The following is a 23,191-nucleotide window of genomic DNA, read 5'->3' as shown; positions in this document are numbered from 1 at the left end:
AAAAATTTATATTGAATATTATGGTAGATGTTTGGTTCCCGACCATCTGACATGATCCTATTCAAATAATTTTCTATTTGTATTAGGGGAGAAGATTAAAGGTGCTATTCAAATACCATACAAAACATACTGTTACTGAATGTAGACAACAATCTCTATCAAGAAAATTTGCATAATGAAATCGAAAGAACACGGCAATTCAATAAAAGTAAATGAATATTGGAAGCTGTCTCAGAGTTTCCAAATTGTACTTATTTTTTACTAAACAAATTCCAGTAACCTTTCAGTATGAATAGACATACTGTAAGACAAAAAAAAAGAAAACAATTTATTTGAAGAAATTGTGTCCAGATGGAATCAGAAGAAATTGCAATTCAATAATACCCAATGTTATTGGAAATTGTGTAAAAGGTTGAAATTACTCTTTACTTGGAGGAAACAAATAGATTTTTGTAATCAAATTCTTGTGTGAAATTGAACAATAAACTATTTTCTAATTTAATAAAATGTTCAGATTGAAAATTTACTTTACATCAATTCCAAGGAAGGACAACAGCACCATTATGACATTTAAGTGAATCTTTTATACAAATTATATTAAAATCCAGAGTAAATCAATTTGAGTGCAGCAGTAAATGAAAAGGTTGTGTTACATGAAATTCTCCAATAAAAATATGTATGAGACAGTAATTTCATTTTGAGCTATATATTATTAAGGTCTATGCATAGAATAAATGACTTCTTTTTTCAAAGTTGAGAGTAAAAAAGGTAATAATGCATTTAATTACATAAAAAATATAAAAAAAAATAAGCACCTTCTTACATCCATGTCATTTGAACTCCACTTTATTTTGGTGGAGAGTTGCCTCACTGGTAACCATACCATATTTCCTTATTTTTTACCAGTAAAAGATAAACAAGCCAACAGATACTCCAATATTTAGCTTTGACTTAAATAACTAGTGGCAAAGTCAAAACAAATATTATGTCTTATTCTTTTAGGTCTATGAAGCTTGATAGTTATGATTATTATATACCAAGGTTAGACATGTTTTAACAACTAAATCCATATAAGTCTTCTTTTGGTTGATGCTGATGGTTTGATATTTGTATGCATCATGGAGCCAGTTCATAATAACAAAATATTTGTTGCTGACAACACCATGGACAAAACAAAATCATACAAAAACATGTCTATACAAAACCTTATTGACAAAAAAATGAGGTACAAAACAGATATGAAGACAGATGTTCCAAAAGAGTACACAAACAGCGAATTTGTTAAAGTGTCCTAAAGATATCCAGCATATAATTGGACTTGTGTACAAATTATGGAGAGAAAGATCTTGAGGAAGACAAAGGTAAAATGTATTAAACTTGAAATATTTATTGTTTGTAGGTTACTTGTCTGGTTAGCAAATATAAAATGTAGAAATGTCTTCAGAATCATGAACGATTTGGTCAATGTTAACTAACTTACTGAACATATTTGTTCTAGTTTGAATGAACACATATCTTCAACAGAAGATCATGTGTGTGTTATCTGTATATTTTAAAAAATGCAATATTGAAATTAAAATGGCAGCATTGAATAACTATCTATACATCAGTAACATTTTGTCAAACTTAAACATGTGAACTACATGGTATTAAATATTTTCTATTCAGTGGATCATGATTAAGGGGGCAGAGCCAAATAATCTCCATGGCAATAAGTTGTACCAAGGCTCATACAACTGCATACCAAATGTCATTGACTTAACATACGTTGGTCTTCACTGACCTAATCACAAAGTTTATCAATTGTTGTCACTGTAAACAGCAGGCCTAAGTCTCACTTCTGGGATTTACTGGAAGGTGAGACAAACGTTGACAGATGCTGGTAAATCTTTCATCAAACACAAATTATTCAGCAAATTATTCACTTAAAATTAGAATATGAAGTTTTGAAGAATTTATAAAATAAATTAATTAGTAAGTTAAGGGCTTAATAAATTCTTACCGAGAGAATTCCCTTCTTTTTTGTAGTAAAGAATTTCCACTTGTTTTTCTTCTGTGCCTTGTAAAGCATCTTTAATCTGTAATATTCCCAGTGAACCAGTAAGGGGACCATGTAAGAAATCACAAATACACGATTTCTGCATAACCTCCGCTCGTGAATATCCAGTAAGTTCACAAAATCCATCATTGCAGAATATAATTGGTGAAGTTTCAATCTGAGCATTGGCAATCACAAACTTTCGATCTTAAATTAGAAAAATATGATATGTTTAAATTTCAACAGTAGATATCAAAACAAGAGGCTCTCAGTAGTCTGAAACTTTCACCCCCATATTTATATTCTTGTAGCAACTCCTTGGTAAAGCAATCAGGGATATTGAAAGTTAAATGTAAATCCCTCAGTTTAAGATTTCTGAATCCATATTATAAATCAGGTACAACTATTTGGCCTCATATTTTGAAGATTTTCTTGTTTTTGTAATTTATAGCTTCATAGTAAATATTTCAACTATCTATATAATTCTGAGTAGCAAGGTCTTGTATAAAGTGGCATCTTGATATCTTTTTTTGTGAACCCTCTAGTAAGACTGATGTAGCAATGATGTATATCCCACATCTTTTATATATATGAAATCTATCAAATATAAAAAATTCAATACTTCATGTACTTTGGTCAGGGGCGGATGCAGGAATTTTCGAAAGGGGGGGTGCTAACCCAGGGCACCCAGGGCAAAGGGGGGGTGCAAAACATATGTCCCGATACAAATGCATTGATCGGCAAAAATAAAGGGGGGGTGCGCACCCCCGGAACCCCCCCCCTGGATCCGCCACTGTTTGGTGAAATTTTATTTATTGTGTGTACTTTGGCAGAACCTTAAACTGTTATGCAGACATGTATTGTATTACCACTTATTGACAAACAAATTGATTAACAAGAAAACTGACCATTCATGTAACTTTAAACAGCAACCAACCTCTAATTGACATTTCAAAGATGTTTAACTACAATTGAGTGACTGTTAACTATCAAGCAAATTGCTCATAACAGGTAAAAGAACTTTACATTGTTAACTGTGTATTCCCCTTACTGAAAAAATCAGCCTCCTGCAAACATTTGCTGCAAGTCTGCTGCGAACTTGCTGCAGACTTGCAGCGAACATAGAGTCCGTGTTTGCGGCGTTTTTGCTGCAAATACGCTGCAGGTCTGCTGCAAACAATTTACCATGCAAATGAGTGTTTGACGCAGACCTGCTGCAAACATTTATATGCAAATAAGTGTTTACTGCAGACCTGCTGCAAACATATTTATGCAAATTAATATTTTTCCTGCCTGTTTGCTGCAGACCTGCTGCAAACATTTATATGCAAATGAGTGTTTGCCGCAGACCTGCTGCAAACATATTTATGCAAATTAATCTTTCTCCTGCGTGTTTGCTGCAGACCTGCTGCAAACATTTTTAATCAAATCAATCTGTTATACAATTAACCAATGTCATGTCATGCATGTTGTGTACACATCATTTTATCTATATTACACAGCAAATTCTTAAAAAGTTATGTTACATTCATTCATTCATAAAATAATTCAATTACTTTATCATTTGAAAAATTGTCATAGCATAAGTTTATACCCTTTAACATGTTTAATAAGTTAAATTAATTCCAAGTACGTTCTCAAATGAATTACATGCATGAATCTAAAGTTAAAAAGATTAATTTGAAAATTTCTTTGCTATGATGTATATGATTATATACAGCTATAGTTCAACTAGACTTACATATATTTTGTAAGTGATAATCTCTAAGCATATGAGGGAGTACTGTATATTGCATGGTTACATATCTGAAAATGTATTTTAAACCTCATGCAGATATCTGTGGAAGGAATGAATTTCATAAGTTAACATTCTACGATGAATATGTACTTACAAATAATGTCTTTAAATACTTATCTGTTAATTGCCAAACTATACAAACATCACCAACATTTTCAAATTTCAAATCTTTATCTTCCAGGAAGTTACCAAATAGGCATGCTCAGTCGTTTTATGTAGTTTCTTGCAATGCTCTTGCAAACATATAAAATTGTCAAAGATTCCTTCAATAGCTGCGAACATCCCTTATATTCTAGTTTTTCCTGCAATCTTACTGCAAACATATTTGTTTCTGCAAGCTTGCCGCAAGCTTGCAGCAAAAAGCTGCAATGTTTGCAGGATGTTTGCAGCTAGCTGCGAACATCTGCAAACATTATTCAAAGGGTTCCTGCAAGCATTTTGTTTGCAGCAGATCTGCTGCAAACATTTCAGTTCTGTAAGGGGATCAATATTTTAATATCCATTAAATAATTGATTGATAAACACTTCCATAGTAGAATTTTGAATAAAGCTGACACCTTAAAATCATTCCATACAACAAATATAGTCAATCTAATACTTTAAGTTTCTGAGAAACAGACCTATTTACACAAACTTAATGCTGACCAATAAACCATGAAAATAAGGTCAAGGTCAAATGAACTATGCTTGCATTTTACAATCAGTCCATATCATATAGCTGACTTATTGCTTATGAGTGTGTGAGAAAAAGGCCTGATCAGGAAGCCCGTAAAAATATAGAAATGAGGTTGAAGAACATTTAATCTGATTATAAGGACTTTACAACTCATACTTCTATTTTCCATTTGCAGACCCTCTGCTTTTGTTATATTGATACACACCTTTGAATTTGTTACCAAAACATTGCAAGCAAAGCATCATTGCAGGAGCTGTATTTGAATTAGCTGTAGAACAGTAGCTCTTAGGTACGGTTCTGCAGCTATATTTGAATCAGACTGAATGACATTAGGTATAATTCATTTCAATCTACTAATTTCACAAACTAATATCATCTCCTTAACTAATCATAATATGAAAGTAAAATGCTCATTAATTATATAGGACACAAACACATTGATTGATGATCGTTAGAGTGCTGCCCTCTAGTATCAAGTAGAGTTCAATTACCTTACTAACCTCAGCTAGTTTCAATACTGTGATAAACATATTTTTGTTCGAATTCTTAGTTCATAAAACCTACCACACACAATAAAGGTTTCTAAATGAGTTTTTTCCAATGAACAAATAAACACATCTTTTTCTTGATATTTTTTTCTGTCATAAATGTAAACACATCATAGGGTAGGCTTAATAAAACAGATGTCAGTATTCCATACTCAATAAAACTCTTCATTAGACTACTAGCATAAACAAACAATGGGTAAGGTAGCTGATTAAATAAACACACAAACTTAAAGGGTTCTAGCAGGTTAATTTAACATTTCAAAGAGATCTGTAAATGTTTGCATGCTCAATCTCCCTTAACTATACCTTAATATTGTATATGACAGCTTTAAGCTTTTAGTATCATTGATTGGCAAAGTGTTCAAAACTTCATGATAAATAACCTCATTCTTATTATATGAGAACTGAGTTAGAAAGCATTTTTTCTATATGCTATAAAAAATTAAGGCTCAGTAGAACCTGTTTGCTCACATGGTATTTGTGCCTAATGGCCACTATTAAGCAAAAAAAACTTTCAGGGGCCTTAAAAATTTGGTAGCAATACTAGTTTGCAGATTTTATTTGTGGCATTTTCTTTTCTGTTTTAAAATTAACACCTATTAAACTAGAATTATGAATTGCAACTTGAAGTCATGGTTCTCACCAATGCTGAAACTTAGAAGGACTATTCATTCATTATTTCTGTTAAATTTAACTTTCAAAGGTTTCATCCACAGTAAAAAGGACAAAAAATATTTTTTTCAATAATATACAAAAAATTCATTTCATTATTCCTGTTAAATTTGACATTGAAAGGTTCAGAAGATGTACATATCATCAAAGTCAACAGACATCATAAGGGGATCCAGGGGTGCCTGAAGCGTGACTGCCCCCCCCCCTTCCCCCCCTTTTCACAAAAAGTTCTGGATCCACCACTGGACATATATGATGTTTTTCAAAAATATAAAAAACACTTGTACTTTTTACCTGAAAATCTTCTTTTCTGTTAATTTTATTACATTCTTAAGCATGCACAATGTTTTAAAATGTCTGACGTTAAAATTTGATGCCTTAGCAGGACACATGCTCTCATACTGGTAATTGCAAAAGACAAAATCACAGAATTTTAACACATTACCAGTGTTGACCATAAGAGAAATCGTTTAAACAACTCCTGAGAATTGGTTATTGCTTGATAAATCAACTGGTTATTTAATTCAAATATTAAAAATAAACTCACTAAAGGCTTGTTTATTATTAAATTAAAACTAAAATAACTTCAGTTGATGTCAAGCAATAACCAATTCTCACTCTTTATGAAACCTAAAAAACAAATGTAAGCAAAGCACAATTTTCTCACAAAAGTCTGGCCCTATACACCTCATGTACTTCAAATAAAATTACATAATTTAATTTTAATTTTCACATGTTGTAATCTCATTCATTTTTAATCACTTGACTTTATATAATAAGCAGAGCGGAAAAACAATATCTTTAAAAATATTTTACAGTAGAAAATGACAGAATATTGGTGTAATCCTTTTTATAGGTCATAAATCAGATCAAATATGCTGTAATCAGACAACACTTTGATTGCTGCATAGCTCTGCACTGGTACCTTTAATTAAATTGAAGATCCAATCTTTGATAGTAATACACATAAGAACTCATATCATTTGATTCCCTACAATCTGATAACAAATGATTTTATCAGGGTTTTCACTGCAGTTTTCTGGTATCTCAAACGTAATGTACTGGATGGTGTAAACAAAGATCGTATGATTAAAGATGCATGAAATGAAAGATCATAGCAGAAACTTTCTCCAACAGCCAATCATAACATTTGCAAAAGGATACACTTGATCATTCACTGATTAACATACCAGAAACATACAATTATCTATGCCTTTCAGTGTCCTCCAGTAGAATACAAAAGGAATAACTTTTTTCTGAAGAAAAAGTTATAAATGGAATATTTAATTTGTAATATCTAACTATCCGGAACTATTTATGCATTCTTCTGACAACTGCCAATATGACCTTGGATTCTAACAATTTCAAAAGGACAAAAACCTGATTTGTTTGTATCATGCATCCAATGATGTTTTCTTAACCTAAGTAACAAAATGCTTCACTGAGCACTGCCTGATACCACCAGTGCAGTGTTCTAGGATTTTTTTGGCACCTTGACTTACCACGGGTAAGATCAATAAAAAAATTACTTACCCACATCTAAAAGTTAAATCCGCCAACCAATGCGGACGGCGCAAAGCTCTAGCTCGCCGCCCTTATGGCCGGGGGTCTGGGGGCCGCTCAAGGCCCCCAGAAGCTCTGGGGTAAATGATGCAAAATCCTGCATTCTAGCCATTTCCTGGCACCTTTTTCATGCTTCAGAAAGTACCCTTTTTTGTGATGTCAAATGATGTTTTGTATGAAGCAATGATGACTAAAGTGTATTGAAAAGTATTTGAAATAATTGGCTTAATTGTAACTATATACCTATACCACCAGAAAAGTACATTGAACTATAACAGTACTTCACTGACTTTCATACCAATAATCCACTGTAAAAAAAATAAGGGGCTTACATGCAACTCTTTTTAAAAATCAGACATGCTCTTTATAAAATACTGAATATTTTTCAGGCTGATTCACTGAACATTAATGATTAAGGATAAGTCATTTGTTGCACATAGATTTTAAATTTAAAAACTTTTATGACATGCTTTAAATTATATGTTGTGAAGTTTGTCTGAACAAAGCTGGATTCGGATACGATTGAATTTTGTACAAAATTTAAACAAGAGTGCACACACTGAAATGTCTCGCCTTCTATACTAATCATTGATATTATGTTGAGTCCTAAGTATAAAGTTAAGCATTATAACAACTGTCACATAAACTTAACATTAACCAAGATAACTAAACAAAGACCAATGAACCTTAAAAATGAGGTCAAGGTCAGATGAACCATGCCAGGCAGACATGTACAGCTAACAATGCTTCTATACAACATATATAGTTGACCTATTACTAATAGTTTAAGACAAATAGACTAAAAAACACAAAAACTTAACATTGTGCAATGAACCGTGAAAATGAGGTCATGGTCAAATAAAACCTGCGCAACTGACATAAAGATCATAAAATATTTCCATACACCAAATATAGTTGACCTATAGCATAGAGTATTAGATAAAAAGATCAAAACTCAAAAACTTAACATTGACCACTGAACCATGAAAATGAGGTCAAGGTCACATGACATCTGCCCGCTAGACATGTACACCTTACAATCATTCCATACAACAAATATAGTAGACATATTGCATTTGGTATGAGAAAAACAGACCAAAACACAAAAATTTAACTATAACCACTGAACCATGAAAATGAGGTCAAGGTCAGATGACACCTGCCAGTTGGACATGTACACCTTACAGTCCTTCCATACACCGAATATACTAGCCCTATTGCTTATAGTATCTGAGATATGGACTTGACCACCAAAACTTAACCTTGTTCACTGATCCATGAAATGAGGTCGAGGTCAAGTGAAAACTGTCTGACAGACATGAGGACCTTGCAAGGTACGCACATATGAAATATAGTTATCCTATTACTTATAATAAGAGAGAATTCAACATTACAAAAAATTTGAACTTTTTTTTCAAGTGGTCACTGAACCATGAAAATGAGGTCAAGGACATTGGACATGTGACTGACGGAAACTTCGTAACATGAGGCATCTATATACAAAGTATGAAGCATCCAGGTCTTCCACCTTCTAAAATATAAAGCTTTTAAGAAGTTAGCTAACACCGCCGCCGCCGCCGCCGGATCACTATCCCTATGTCGAGCTTTCTGCAACAAAAGTTGCAGGCTCGACAAAAAAACGATTTCTTACTAAATTTGACAAATATGTTATAGTTATTACTATGTCATTTATTAAGAGCTATAATAAATGCAACTGTAAGTTTATTTTCCTCCGATGACAAGAAAAAAAATCGTTTATGTCCCGATTTAAGCACTTATACAATAGTTATTATCCTGAAACTAGAAATAATGCTTGTTTTGGGCCCCTTTTGGACCCCTAATTCATAAACGGTTGGAACTATCATCTCCAAAATCAATCTCAATCTTCCTTTAGTGGTATTGAACCTTCCTAAATATTGTCATTGAGATCTATTAACTCAAACTAAAGTTATTGTCTGAAAACCAATGTGTCTACGGACGACAATGCAGACGACCATGACATCATACCATTATACGATCCAAAAAACTTTTTTAGCGTTCAAATAAAAAGTGAATATATTACAAAATAAAATACAACTTTTATTTGTTACTAAGTTTCTCAACTTCTTTTTCTATCTGTTCAAACATGTAATTGAAAGAAAGCTGTTTCCAACCTCAAATTTACCAAAGTTCCATCTAAGTAATTTGGTTTCAAAACTTCAAAATTGAAATAAAAAAAAACACTTGTTAGAAAACTGGTTTACATCTCAAATACTTTACGACACGTGCTTTATATCTGCTTAAAATTGTGGAGAAAACATATGACCAAATAAGCTGCACAAACTATTAAAATAAAACACTATGGTGATAAGTATAGATAAATGGTCAAGTTGTAACATAAGATAATTATCCAGAATCATTGATCAGTATATCTGTCCTATAAGTTATGATAACTACCAAGACATTGGTATAATTTTCTCTCAAACATATTATTTAGGCTCAAGTTTACAAATCACTCATTTGCTTAAGTTAATTTGATATCAAATATGAGTTTGATCTGAAAGGCATTTTACTATAACTTTTGAACTACATAAAATTTGAGAAAGGTAAAATTTTTGCAGAACATATATTATTTTTCTTTACTTATATAACAGTATCATAGTTATTATAATTGTGTACTAGAAGGTCCATTGCAGATGTTTTACAGCAGATAGCTACGAAAATATCCATTAGTTAAAATACAATATTTAAATATTTCTGTGAACTGTAAATATAAAACACAGAGATATTTAAAAGTGAAAAAAAGGGGGATCGACCATTGACAACACACATAACATTCAATCACAGTGGTAAGTTCTACAGAGACACAACATGTAGCATCCAATTCTTTAAACACAGTAATATAGTTGAACTAAACACATAGAGGTAATACATGGTGAGGTTATATAGTTGAACTAAACACATGAAGATAATACAGGTGAACTAAGCACATAAAGGTTATACAGGTGAACTAAAAACGTGGAGGTAACACAGGTGAACTAAACACATGGATGTTATACAGGTGAACTTAACACATGGAGGCTATACAGGTGAACTAAACACATGGAGGTTATACAGGCGAACTAAACATGTTGAGGTAATATAGTTGAACTAAACACATTGAGGTTATACAGGTGAACTAAAAACATGGAGGTAATACAGGTGAACTAAACACATGGAGGTAATACAGGTGAACTAAACACATGGATGTTATACAGGTGAACTTAACACATGGAGGTAATACAGGTGAACTAAACACATGGAGGTTATACAGGTGAACTAAACATGTTGAGGTAATATAGTTGAACTAAACACATGGAGGTTATACAGGTGAACTAAAAACATGGAGGTAATACAGGTGAACTAAACACATGGAGGTAATACAGGTGAACTAAACACATGGATGTTATACAGGTGAACTTAACACATGGAGGTAATACAGGTGAACTAAACACATGGAGGTTATACAGGTGAACTAAACATGTTGAGGTAATATAGTTGAACTAAACACATGGAGGTTATACAGGTGAACTAAAACATGGAGGTAATACAGGTGAACTAAACACATGGAGGTAATACAGGTGAACTAAACACATGGATGTTATACAGGTGAACTTAACACCTGGAGGTAATACAGGTGAACTAAACACATGGAGGTTATACAGGTGAACTAAACATGTTGAGGTAATATAGTTGAACTAAACACATGGAGGTTATACAGGTGAACTAAACACATGGAGGTAATACAGGTGAACTAAACACATGGATGTTATACAGGTGAACTTAACACCTGAAGGTAATACAGGTGAACTAAACACATGGAGGTTATACAGGTGAACTAAACATGTTGAGGTTATATAGTTGAACTAAACACATGGAGGTTATACAGGTGAACTAAACACATGAAGGTAATACAAGTGAACTTAACACATGGAGGTAATACAGTTGAACTAAAACATGGAGGTTATACAGATGAACTATACATGTTGAGGTTATATAGTTGAACTAAACACATGGAGGTAATACAGGTGAACTAAACACATTGAGGTTGTACATGTGAACTAAACATGTTGATGTTATATAGTTGAACTAAACACATGGAGGTTATACAGGTGAACTAAACATGTTGAGGTTATATAGTTGAACTAAACACATGGGGGTAACACAGGTGAACTAAACACATGGAGGTTATACAGGTGAACTAAACATGTTGATGTTATATAGTTGAACTAAACACATGGAGGTAACACAGGTGAACTAAACACATGGAGGTTATACAGGTGAACTAAACATGTTGATGTTATATAGTTGAACTAAACACATGGAGGTAACACAGGTGAACTAAACACATGGAGGTTAAACAGGTGAACTAAACACATTTAGGTAATACAGGTGATTGTTTGATGTTTAAACACACTTTCTGCACTATTGGTTATTCTGTGGCAGTTACTTTGTATGGGAGGAGAGATTTGGATGTGGAATCTGTATCTCTTGTGAATTTTAGATGATATGCAGGCAATCTTTAAACAACCTACAAAAAGATTTGTTCTTTCTATATGACGTCATCAGGCATGGTCATCATTTTTTCATAGTTCCACTATAGAAATTTCAGAGGAAAGCATGAAAACTTAACGACATAATCGAATTTTGACCAATGAAGAACTGAGATCAAACAAACCACATGTTGATTAAATAAAAAAAAACAACAGATCAGGAAAAGGATAAATCCAGTAAAAATGAGAGAAATATTAATACACACACGAAAAAAAACATTTGCTTCAGTTAGGTTAGTTTGAGTTCTTACATGGACTGAATTAAAATCTTGATTAATTTTATATGACAACTAACCATCTATACATCAAGAAATGCAATCAACACAGATTTACACAGAAATTATACAATTCTTTGTTTAGTAAATATTTTATCCCATGATATTTTCATTACCAATACAAATATTCACTTAAATACAATTTTAGTTGCTGAAACAGGAAGTTCTAAACCAATTAAGCATGATTTGACATGCTCAGCGAACAATACATGAACCAATCAGATTTTACATATATTACTTGTAATTAACACCCTAAAGTTTCCTAATCTAAATGGATCAATGTCATATGCTTTTTACAATAAATACTCCTATTTAAAAATCTTCTATAGAAGAAGTTATCAGGAATTCAAAAGTCATTAAAACATGACTGAATGAGTAGATCTTAATTACTTTCTGCTTGAAAAACCTATTACAATTCATGGCTTTAAATAATGCAAAAGCTAGCATGCTATATTAAGACATATCAAACACATTTCGCGATACACATTCATAACACATCATTTACCCAAACAGCAAACTGTACAGGGGTGTATACAGCCATTTCAAAAAAAAAGAGGGGTCTCAACCCAGGATAAAGGGGGAGTTCCAACTATATATCCCCATTCAAATGCATTGATCGTCTGAAATAAAAGGGGGGTTCCAAGCTCCAGAACCACCCCTCTGGATACGCCACTGCTGTATTTTCCAAATTGTTTTTGGGAACACAGTATAAGGGGGAAATTTTAAAGTCATATATGCTGCTGCTGATGTTGTTGAGATGCATGGAAGCAAGAGTAGTAACAAAATTATAACAATATATGATAATGGCTATCTGTATAAATTGGAAAAAAAAACAAAAATACTTCACTTTTGGAATTGACAGTGTGTGTTATCAAAAAAAAATAATAATCCTGTTCTATACAGAAAAAAAGTTGTATGAATGAATATCAAACTATTTTTATGAAGATTAACTGAAGACAGTGATTAACATGAGGAGCTCAATGGAAAAAAAAAACGTTAAACTTGTAAAAAATATAAATTTAGAGGTTAAAATAGTCAACAATTCTGTAATATATCCTTTATAGTGTAGCTTCAAGTATTTCAACAAGACAGTGTCAAAATAAGGAGATTGTTGCATAATTGACAATGAGACAATTATCCATTGATCAAAAGGACAAATTTATAAACAATCACAGGTCATTGCTGGCCTTCAACAATAAGCAAAATCCATATCATATAGTAATTGGTTTGACCTGCAAAAATCTAGGATCTAAGAATTTCTGATTCTAAAGTAAAATTGGCAACCTTTGAGAATATTTCAACATGAAATAATTTGTTTATATTGACAATAAGGAAGTTATCCGAATCATGTTACCATTTTCAACAGTATGATGAGCCTAACAATAGCCTATTTTTTCAAGTAAAATTAAATGAAACAGAAAATGTATTTGCATTCTCATCTGAAAATAACATCCTGAATGGATAATTTAGAAAACAACATGTTCAAATATCTATTAATTAACAGATCTGTCAGTCTTCATAACGGCTCGTTAACAAACCTCATATAATATCTAACTGAAGGAGTAATCAATCGATCTGTAACAAAGGAAACACCATTATCAATATGTCTTTTCTCAAGAAGAGGGAGTGTTAAATGGAAGAACAGACTTACTTGTGTAAATTGTTAATTTACACATTCTCAAGTCTACAATAACAAAGTTCTTCTAATCTCATAAATTACATGCAGAACAGGAGTACCTTGAAAAATTACTAATCAATAGTAACTAACCCATCAAATCTAATTGTTAATCAGTATTTTCCACCATACTTATTTTATTTATTAACATGAAATGTTGTAAATAAATAATTTTTGATTCAGATATAAATTGTGCACAAGTTATGTTTGATCTGTATCATTAAGAACACCACAATCAAATTAAGCATAGATCTCTATTGAATTCTAGAGACAATTGAACACAAAAACTCATTTTTGTTTAGGGGCCGGCAAGCTGAAGTCTGCCTCTTGGATGGGGAATTTTCTAGCTGTGTTGAAGACCCATTGGTGGCCTTCCACTGTTTTTTACTCTTTAGTTGGGTTGTTGTCTCTAATAATTGGCACATTCCCATTTCCATTCTCAATTTTAAGCTAAATTTTATTTTCCTGGTCCTAAATATTGAAAAATAAAATAATAGGAGAGATAGAAATCAAGTTAGACAAAAATGTGACTAAAACACTGGTGGAAAGATCGAAAGAATTGTATACATTATTTCAATTTTATATTTTTTTCCCCCATTGAAATGGAAGAATTCGAAAAGGGGACTGTAGAAAAGATAAATGAAATATAGGCCTTCTCCTAGCTAGAATGAAGTATATAATGATCATATAGATGATAGTTTGACATGTTTTATCATTTGATTTTTCCAATTGATTAGGGACTATCCGTTTTGAATTTTCCTCAGAGTTTAGTGATTTCATTTTTAAAAGAACTCAAATCATTTTACAGTAACATTGAAAAAAGCAATATAACCCTGTGTATAAATTCCTTTTCACTGACATCTCATATATTCTCAGTTAAATAAAACTGTTAATAAAGTGGTGTGTCTCTTAGGCTCACTTATTTAAACTTAAATTTTTAATAAAATCTCACAAGTATACATATATACATATATATATATGAATTATTCATAAAAAAAGAAGAAAAAAAAAAACTTTGGTCTATCAAGTGTGTCCCTTCTTAGAATGACATCTATTCTACTATTAAACAATCTAAAAGCTGTCCAAGATTCATATAATACTTATTTTCAAAGAAAATTTTCATATAAGGGCTTGAAGATGGGTTTGATTAATTAATCATAAAACAACACATTGAAAAAGAATGCTCAAATAATGAAAGAAAAAATAACAAACATGATTTTCAGTGGCGGATCCAGAAATTTTCATAAGTGGGGGCCCACTGACTGACCTAAGAGGGGGCCCGCTCCAGTCACGGTTCAGTGATTCCCTATATAAGCAACCAAATTTTTTCCCAAAAAGGGGGGGCCCGGGCCCCCTGGGCCCCCCCCCTAAATCCGCCTCTGATTTTGTTTTCTATTCAAAAGGTTCATTTAACATTCTGCCTGATTAAATTTCTAACTGTTGATCAGGTCCTAACATTTCAGCTGTCATATTTCTTCTAAAGAGCCAAGATGTAGTTTGGCCTTAGGTTGCATATTTATGGTTAAAATATTGTGATATTTGTCAACTATTATATTATATTCATCAATATTTCAATCAAATCTGTCACTGTCCGGAACATTTTCCAGCATTTTATTTTTCATTAGTGAAGGGAGATTAGCTACGATCTGGATTCTGTATGCAAGCGATAACAAATGCAATTATGAACTTCTCATAAAACAAGTCATTAAAAATCATATTGAAAATGCTTTTTGGCTTTTTAATGTTTCTCAGAATAAAGGAATTTATTGCTAATATACTAATTGCTAACCATGCAATTTCCACTCAACATATCTTTAAGATCCACTTGGACAAAAAGATAACTTTGGCTCTGTAAGGTTCATTTGAAATTAAAAGTTGAAGCTTCCAACTTAGAGGAATAAGAAAAGGCCTACGAGAACCAAGGACTGTCTTCTTTTGGGAATTTATAAATGCTATCATCTCTGGCATGGTATTTATCCTGTTAAATATTTTCATCAACATTCAACTGCTATAATAATACCCCCAAAAAGTCTTTTTCGAAATCTATCAATGAACCTTAACTTTGCTAGTTACTTTACTTGTTTCGAAATACTAATGAACAGGCTATTATTTGAACTTGGAATTATTTTTAATTATGGAATTTACATAATTTCTTGTGCTGGAAATTTTTTAATAAATTCCATGTTTATTCTGTACTCAAATGTTCTGTGCTGCGCACAACACTTTCTATTACAAAGAAGATAGTACATTTTCATTAGAATGTACTGTGCCGCGCACAACACTGTCTATACAAAATATGTTGTATGGAAAGTGTTATGATCTGCTCAAAACATTATAATACATTTTTTTACCAAATAAACATGAAATTTTTTATAAATTTCCAGCATAAGAAATTATGAAAATTCAATAATTAAAAATAATTCCAAGTTCCAATAATAGCCTGTTAATAATACTTTTCTCTCTAATACAATCCAAAGTAATATAATTATCAGGACTTGCACATAGGAAATGAAAAAATTGATACATCATTTGCTGTCTTGTGACATCTTTTCCCATAATTAAATAAATCTATCGTTATATTAAGCCAATTCTTAATAAGAATTTCCAATATTAAGTTGTATTTCTATCAATAATCTGTCCACGGAAGTTTTTCAATGAAAATACAATTAAGTTTGTCACTCGACAGCCTGCATTGAGCACTGAAATCAAAATGTAGATGTATGGTATCAAATTAACTATATCTTTCTGTCGCCAAAATCGAACAAATTGTGATTGTATTTTTCCATAAAAGTCAATTTAAGCCTAAAACACCCTCAACTAATTCCAACAAGAATAAGAATAGGAAGGGAAATTCAATATCTGAGACATAAAAACTATGAATACAGATTGGAATCAAACACTACCAACAGCATCAAGACAATATAGGTACCTCATGCACCATGAAAAATTTATGATTGTATGTATTATTAACGCCACTTTTAAGCACAGCTTTTGGGCTATTTCGTGATGGTATGATTATATTGGTGGAAAAAGACCATGAAAAAGACAATTATTGTACATGTATATTTTTCTTAAAGACCATCAGTGATCTCTTTATGTCTGTCTTTTTTTTCAAGTACTCACAGATCTTGGTTTTTTGTTTAATTTAACTTTACCCTACAACTCCTTCTATTCATGTAAAAACAAAATGTACTTTAAAATTATTGTTCGCTTATGGTATATCCACCAAAAGTTTTTGGTAAATTGAAATTTGACGAGGGATAGATGAAAAAACTTATCACCCAGTAAAAAATCCTTACATGAAGCTAATGTTTCCAAATTTCAGGAATTTCCTAGAATTTGCATTACCTAAGAAAGTTTTGATCAAAGTTGCTTAATATGGCTTTTATGTGTAAGAATATATAAGAACTTGTGGAGTTAATTGAAATGATCATTCATGGAATAATTCTTATACAAACAGTTTCATGTCTCTTTTCCTTTTCAAGAGATTTATCTCAAAAAGTTTGTGTGGCTTTTAAGATAGTAGAAACCTAAAACTTACTTGAATGTAAGATTTCTCTTGTCGTACATACATAACCAAAAATCTCTTACTTTATTTATGGCTTCATAAACTCAAGGACAATATTACATTAAAAGATCATGGGATGTGAGAGAAATATGTCCAAAAATGTAAACAGATTGTCTCTATATAAAAGAACATTTTTATAGCCATATGACTTAATCAATGTATTAATGATCTCTATAGGAATTAACCAGTAAACCTATTCAGATGAACAATCAGAGCAGACTGCTAAACTAAGACCATGTTATAATAGCTTCTAATCATTGTTGAATACCATAAAATGTATTTGTCAAGTAAAAAGTACAAAGGCACTGTTATATATAGCCTTTTTCATAATCATCAGAATTGTCCTAGAAATTAGGTTATCATGATATGCTGTAAGAAGTATATCTATTCTAACAACAGTAAAAAGAAGGGTTAATTTCCCCTTAATAAATTTCACACCAGGGTCATTTTCAAAGTTTTGTCAATTTTACTTATTATAGAAAGCACCACAGCTTCATGTATGTACCGGTATAATAAATCCACACAATAATTTCTAATCTTACAGTGTGTGACAGACTATACTTCTAGACTCACAAAAGGCAACTATACCTCTCTTGTGATCAGATCAGAACAAAACAGTTTTAAAAAATTGGTGTTCTATAGAACAAAATATCTTAATCGATGTAAAAAAAAGTAAAACTCAATCTAAAATTTCAGTAAAATTAACCATGATTGTTGATTCCAAAGAGTATATTTAAAAAAAATTAAATTTTTACTTGAAATTTTGATATTTTTGTGGTGCATCATAATCAATAAAAACACAGAGACAAGAGATTGAAATTATTTTACCATATTGCTATTTGTCAGCCATTACTGGACATCCCAAAGGTTCTCATAAAATTTTGACATCATGTAGAAAATGTCTTACGTTACAAAGGAAAAGTGATTGTTGTATGACTTCAATAGTTTTGTAGCGTTACAGATTTCAAAGTAGTGATAAGGTCTTTTAAAATGTTGGAAATATCTGTTGATATACAAACAAAATATTAAATGTGTGATACATGCATTCATTTTGAATATGCAAAAATAACCAGCAGCAATTCTCCACTGATCATAGATCTCCAACAGACAATCAACCCATACATAAAATGACATTCTTAATTTTTTAGAAAAAAACAAGCACCAATTTGTCTAGTTACATTAATCACTATGCATATTTAGGAAAAACATTTTTGAAACAAAAGTCTTGTGACAAATAGACAATTAACCTTACTGAATCAATCATTTCTCTCTATACATAAGGTATTAACCCTGATCTAAGAATAGACTTTAATATAAATGCTATGTTTAAAAGTACATACAATATCAAGCATAGGAAAGATATTGGCTTTTTGATCAGATGCTATTTCATGTGAAGCATAACACAGATACTAGGGACCAAATTGACTCCTTTCATCTAAATTTTACCTATGTCCAAACTTATGCCATAATAAGCCACCCTGCTGAAGGGGTAGTAACTTTATCAGGACTCCTGAACGTGGTGTTTTTAAGCTCACAATTTCAGGATTGGTCCTTTCGGGATCCGGGAATTCTTTTTTCCAAATTCAGGATTTTGGTATTTCATGTTTATAAACCCGGGATTTCGGGATAAGAACCCTCCTACCCCCCTCCCTGTTGGTATAATTATTCCCGGTCATCACACATACTGTCAACTTTTACAAAAGACTCCCTAAGATGGAGGTTCAGTGCAGTTCTAATTGGCCAAATGATTTGAGATTTGACAAATTTTTCGACTACAAACCAATGGTAGGCAGACAAGGTTTGCCAAATGATTAAACAAGAAGCACATTTCAGTGGCGGATCCAGGAATATTCATAAGGAGGGGTCCAATGACAGCCTAAGAGGGGGCCTGCTCCAGTCATGCTTCATTGATTCCCTATATAATCAACCAATTTTTTTCCACAAAAGGGGGGCCCAACCCCCTGAAAAACCCTCTAAATCTGCCTCTGCATTTTCCCTTTTGGCTAATAAAATGATGAAATGCTTTCTAATTCTTGTACATTCTAAATGTCTGTTAAATAAATATTTGTCTGACATTCAAAGAAAATAGCTTCGGTCAATAAAATAATTGATTTTCATTTATATTTAGTGTCAAGTGAAACAATATCTTAATTAAAAATAAATTAAGTAAACAACGCAGCAGTTTAATTTTCAATAATCTTTTGTTATACAACTTAAATTACGCGTTAGTCAGATCTGGAGCATACATTACTTTGTGTGCATCTGTAAATTGAATAATTTTAATAGTACATACACATGGTTATTGTACAGGGTCCATAATTAATAGTTTTGGCATTTGGTTGATACAGGGCAAAAAGCAAGCAATTCTAGGTATCAAGGTCATTTTAAAAAACAATAAAATTGAGAATCTAAATGGGGAATATGTCAAAGAGACAACAACCCGACCAAAGAGTATTTTTTGGAAGGAACTCAAAAGTATAACAATGCAACCCAAATTAGAATCATATCATCTGAGACTAAAATAAAACTTAATTCAAATTAAATTAAACTTTCGAAATTTTTCCAAATCTGCAAAATTTGAATTTATAAACAACTGTCATACAAGTGGAAGGTGTAGCTAGCTATAAAACTAGTTTCAACTCACTTTTTCTTCAGAAAATGCCTGTTGCAAGTCAGGAATAAAACAGTTAGTTTTTCTCTCCTTTGTTGGTAACGATAAAGTTTGATTTTGTCAGAATTTAGGAACTTTTCTGTTTATGAATTTATTTTGTTGTTTTCTATTTTTATTATTTCTATTATAACCTTGATTTTATGTAATTAAATAAAACATAAAAGTCTTGCCCAATATATTTACTTTTCGTGTGTAATGATACATTAAATATTTTTAATATGAGAAATAAAACACATTATCCCCGGCTTAGTATATATCTAGGATTTTGATTGGTTAACGCACGTCGTTACAAAACCCATAGCCCCTGGGTGTTGCTAACCCATATCCCCGGACGTTGCTAACCATTGTCCTGGGGAACTTCACGCAAGTTTTCCTTAGTTCCATGATTGCTCCTTGTGAAATATTGAATTCTGTAGATTATCCATGATGTTTGTAATGAAATATTTAATTCATTTGTAACCGGAGAGCACGAATTTCATTACAAAATTGCTTGTCTCCACCGGGACTCGAACCCGGGACCTCTGTGTTACAAGGCAGCGCGCTAACCGACTGAGCACCGGAGAGCACGAATTTCATTACAAAATTGCTTGTCTCCACCGGGACTCGGAGACAAGCAATTTTGTAATGAAATTCGTGCTCTCCGGTTACATTGGCGCCCAACTAAAAAACCCACGGTAGTTAGAGAGGAATTCTAGCTAGGGTATGTTTGTGTGAGAGTCATAATGGTATGATGACTCTTGAGGTGGGGGAAGTGTGACGGGATTGCTTCCCTTAGAACATTTGGTAGATACTTAGTCAGCTGTAAGCGGTTGAGCTAAGGAAGTACTTCTTTAGCTCAGTCGGTTAGCGCGCTGCCTTGTAACACAGAGGTCCCGGGTTCGAGTCCGGTGGAGACAAGCAATTTTGTAATGAAATTACATTACAATTTTGTCCTATTATGTCGATCATTTACACTCATTTCATCACTTGACTACCACATTTTCAAGGAATGGGACTACTGACCTAGCTATGCAAATGACCCACGTTGACGTCACACTATCTATAGACTGAATAATTGGATATATAAAACATAACCCTTCACCAAAAGTGCAACATTGAACAAGGCTAAAACATGTTAGTTCGTTGTAAATTTATTTTTAATTTAATAAAACTATATATATATATATATATAAATAGATTCTACCACTGAATCGAGTGTGTTATGATATTATCCACTTGAGACAGTTAAATTTTCAAATTTAAAACGTGAGGCTCACCGAGCGTTTTAAATATTCAAAATATAACTGTCGAGAGTGGATACATATCGTATTACATAAGATTTGGTGGTAGAATCCGTTTCTCTATTGATTTTAAACAATATGCAGGCAAACGTATTCCTTCTTTTCGATTGATCTGCAAAAAGATGTGTTCTTTCTATGTGACGTCATCAGATACGGTCGCCTTTTTTCATGCCGTCACAATTGGAAATTCAGAGGAAAGCAAGAAAATTCAACATCATAAACGGATTTTAACCAATGAAGAACTGAGTTCAAACGAACCACACATTGATTAAATTTTTTTATACAATGGGTGCAGAAAGGGATAAATTGAATAATTAGGCAGCAACCATTTGATTTTCTGGGGGGGGCTATGGTTTTTTTTTCTGGACAAATTTTTTTTTTCGCCTGCGGCGAAAAACAGTCTATTTTTTTCACGACAAGTCGAAAACAATTTTTTTCTTTCAATTTTAGCATTACATATAGTGGCAGCTGAGGGTGAAACAAACATTTTTTTTTTCTCAGAATCAAAAACAAATTATTTTTTTCTCCAAAAACTGGAAACAAATTTTTTTTTCCAAACCCCCCCCCCCCCCCCCCAGAAAATCAAATGGTTGCTGCCTTAGAGAAATATATATGTAGTACTCTAAAGTGCGATGGGGGCGCTAAAGTACGATGGTTTCGCTAAAGTGCGATGGTTTACGCTAAAGTACGATGCCTACACACGCTAAAGTGCGATTGTCCGCGAAAGTATAGACGTAATAAACGTACAATGAATTATGACGAGAACAGTCGTTTATACAAACGAAAAATGAACATGCCGAAAGATAAATGTTTAAAATACAAAAAATGTATTTGATTAATAACTTTAAACGAAATGTCCATGACTTACTTAATTTAAACCTAACCGTGCTTTGTTGGCTGAAGTAAATGTTTTTTCCGGGTTCTGGAAGGACTTATGTCCTGCAGTCGACCATTTTACTATACAGATGAGATACAAAAGTATCCTTGATCTTGTTTCTATATTAGGGAGCTACCATTTGATTTTTATGGGGGGGCTAGGATGAAATTTGAAAAAAATAGGCAGGACAGGAGTTTTGAGGGAAAAAAAAGGCAGGATGAGCAACTTGGTAAAAAAAAAAGGCAGGATGACAATTTGTGTAAAAAAAGTCAGGATAAACTAGTAAAAAAAAAAGGCAGGACCGAATAGAGTAAAAAATAAAAAGGCAGGACAGGGATTACAACTAAAAAAAAAAGCAGGACAAAATTTTTCATCCTAGCCCCCCCATAAAAATCAAATGGTAGCTCCCTTAGAAGCTATAACGGATAATTGAAATTATTTTTTATGTTGCAGTTTTTTTTCTACTTTGCGGTCCCCGTTCAAATATTTAATAGACTTATTGCCTGATTCAGTAGGAAGTCGGCATGATCATAATACAAGACAAGAAATAATATTACAGAAGTCAACACACGGACCCGTTTATAATCTAAATATTTCATCCCTGCAACAACAAAACTATGGAACACTCTTAACCTAAACATAAGAAAATGTGAATCTCTGTCATTATTCAAAACACAAATTAGTACCCAAAATAGTAAGGCCCCAGTGTATTATTATATAGGACATCGTTTTGGTCAAATTCTTCATGCTCGCTTAAGAATGGATCCAAGTTCATTGAATTCTCACCTTTTCGTTCGTAATTTAGTAGATTCATGCGTAAATCATAAATTATCCGCTAAAACATTATTTTGTACAGTGTAGGAAAATATAACATGTAGTGATGCCTTTGTGTTGAAGGCCGTATCTTGACTTATAATGGTTTACTTTTATAAATTTGTAATGCAGTTGGATGAAAAGTTGTCTCATTGGCACTCATACA

General features: G+C 32.4%; 1 protein-coding gene across 5 annotated transcripts in view; it reads right to left on the bottom strand.

Annotated features, from left to right (window-relative positions):
- LOC143065118 (voltage-gated inwardly rectifying potassium channel KCNH6-like) overlaps positions 1–23,191 on the bottom strand; it is a 105,025-nt gene that overhangs the window by 61,145 nt on the left and 20,689 nt on the right. For all 5 annotated transcript variants that reach the window (XM_076238478.1, XM_076238479.1, XM_076238480.1 and 2 more), the window contains exon 2: positions 2,003–2,245. In XM_076238478.1, the coding sequence (XP_076094593.1) occupies positions 2,003–2,245 (243 nt within the window). The remainder of the gene's footprint in view (positions 1–2,002; positions 2,246–23,191) is intronic.

Source organism: Mytilus galloprovincialis, chromosome 2, assembly GCF_965363235.1.
Source record: "Mytilus galloprovincialis chromosome 2, xbMytGall1.hap1.1, whole genome shotgun sequence".
NCBI lineage: Eukaryota > Metazoa > Mollusca > Bivalvia > Mytilida > Mytilidae > Mytilus > Mytilus galloprovincialis.
This window is presented reverse-complemented; position numbering and strand designations above follow the sequence as displayed.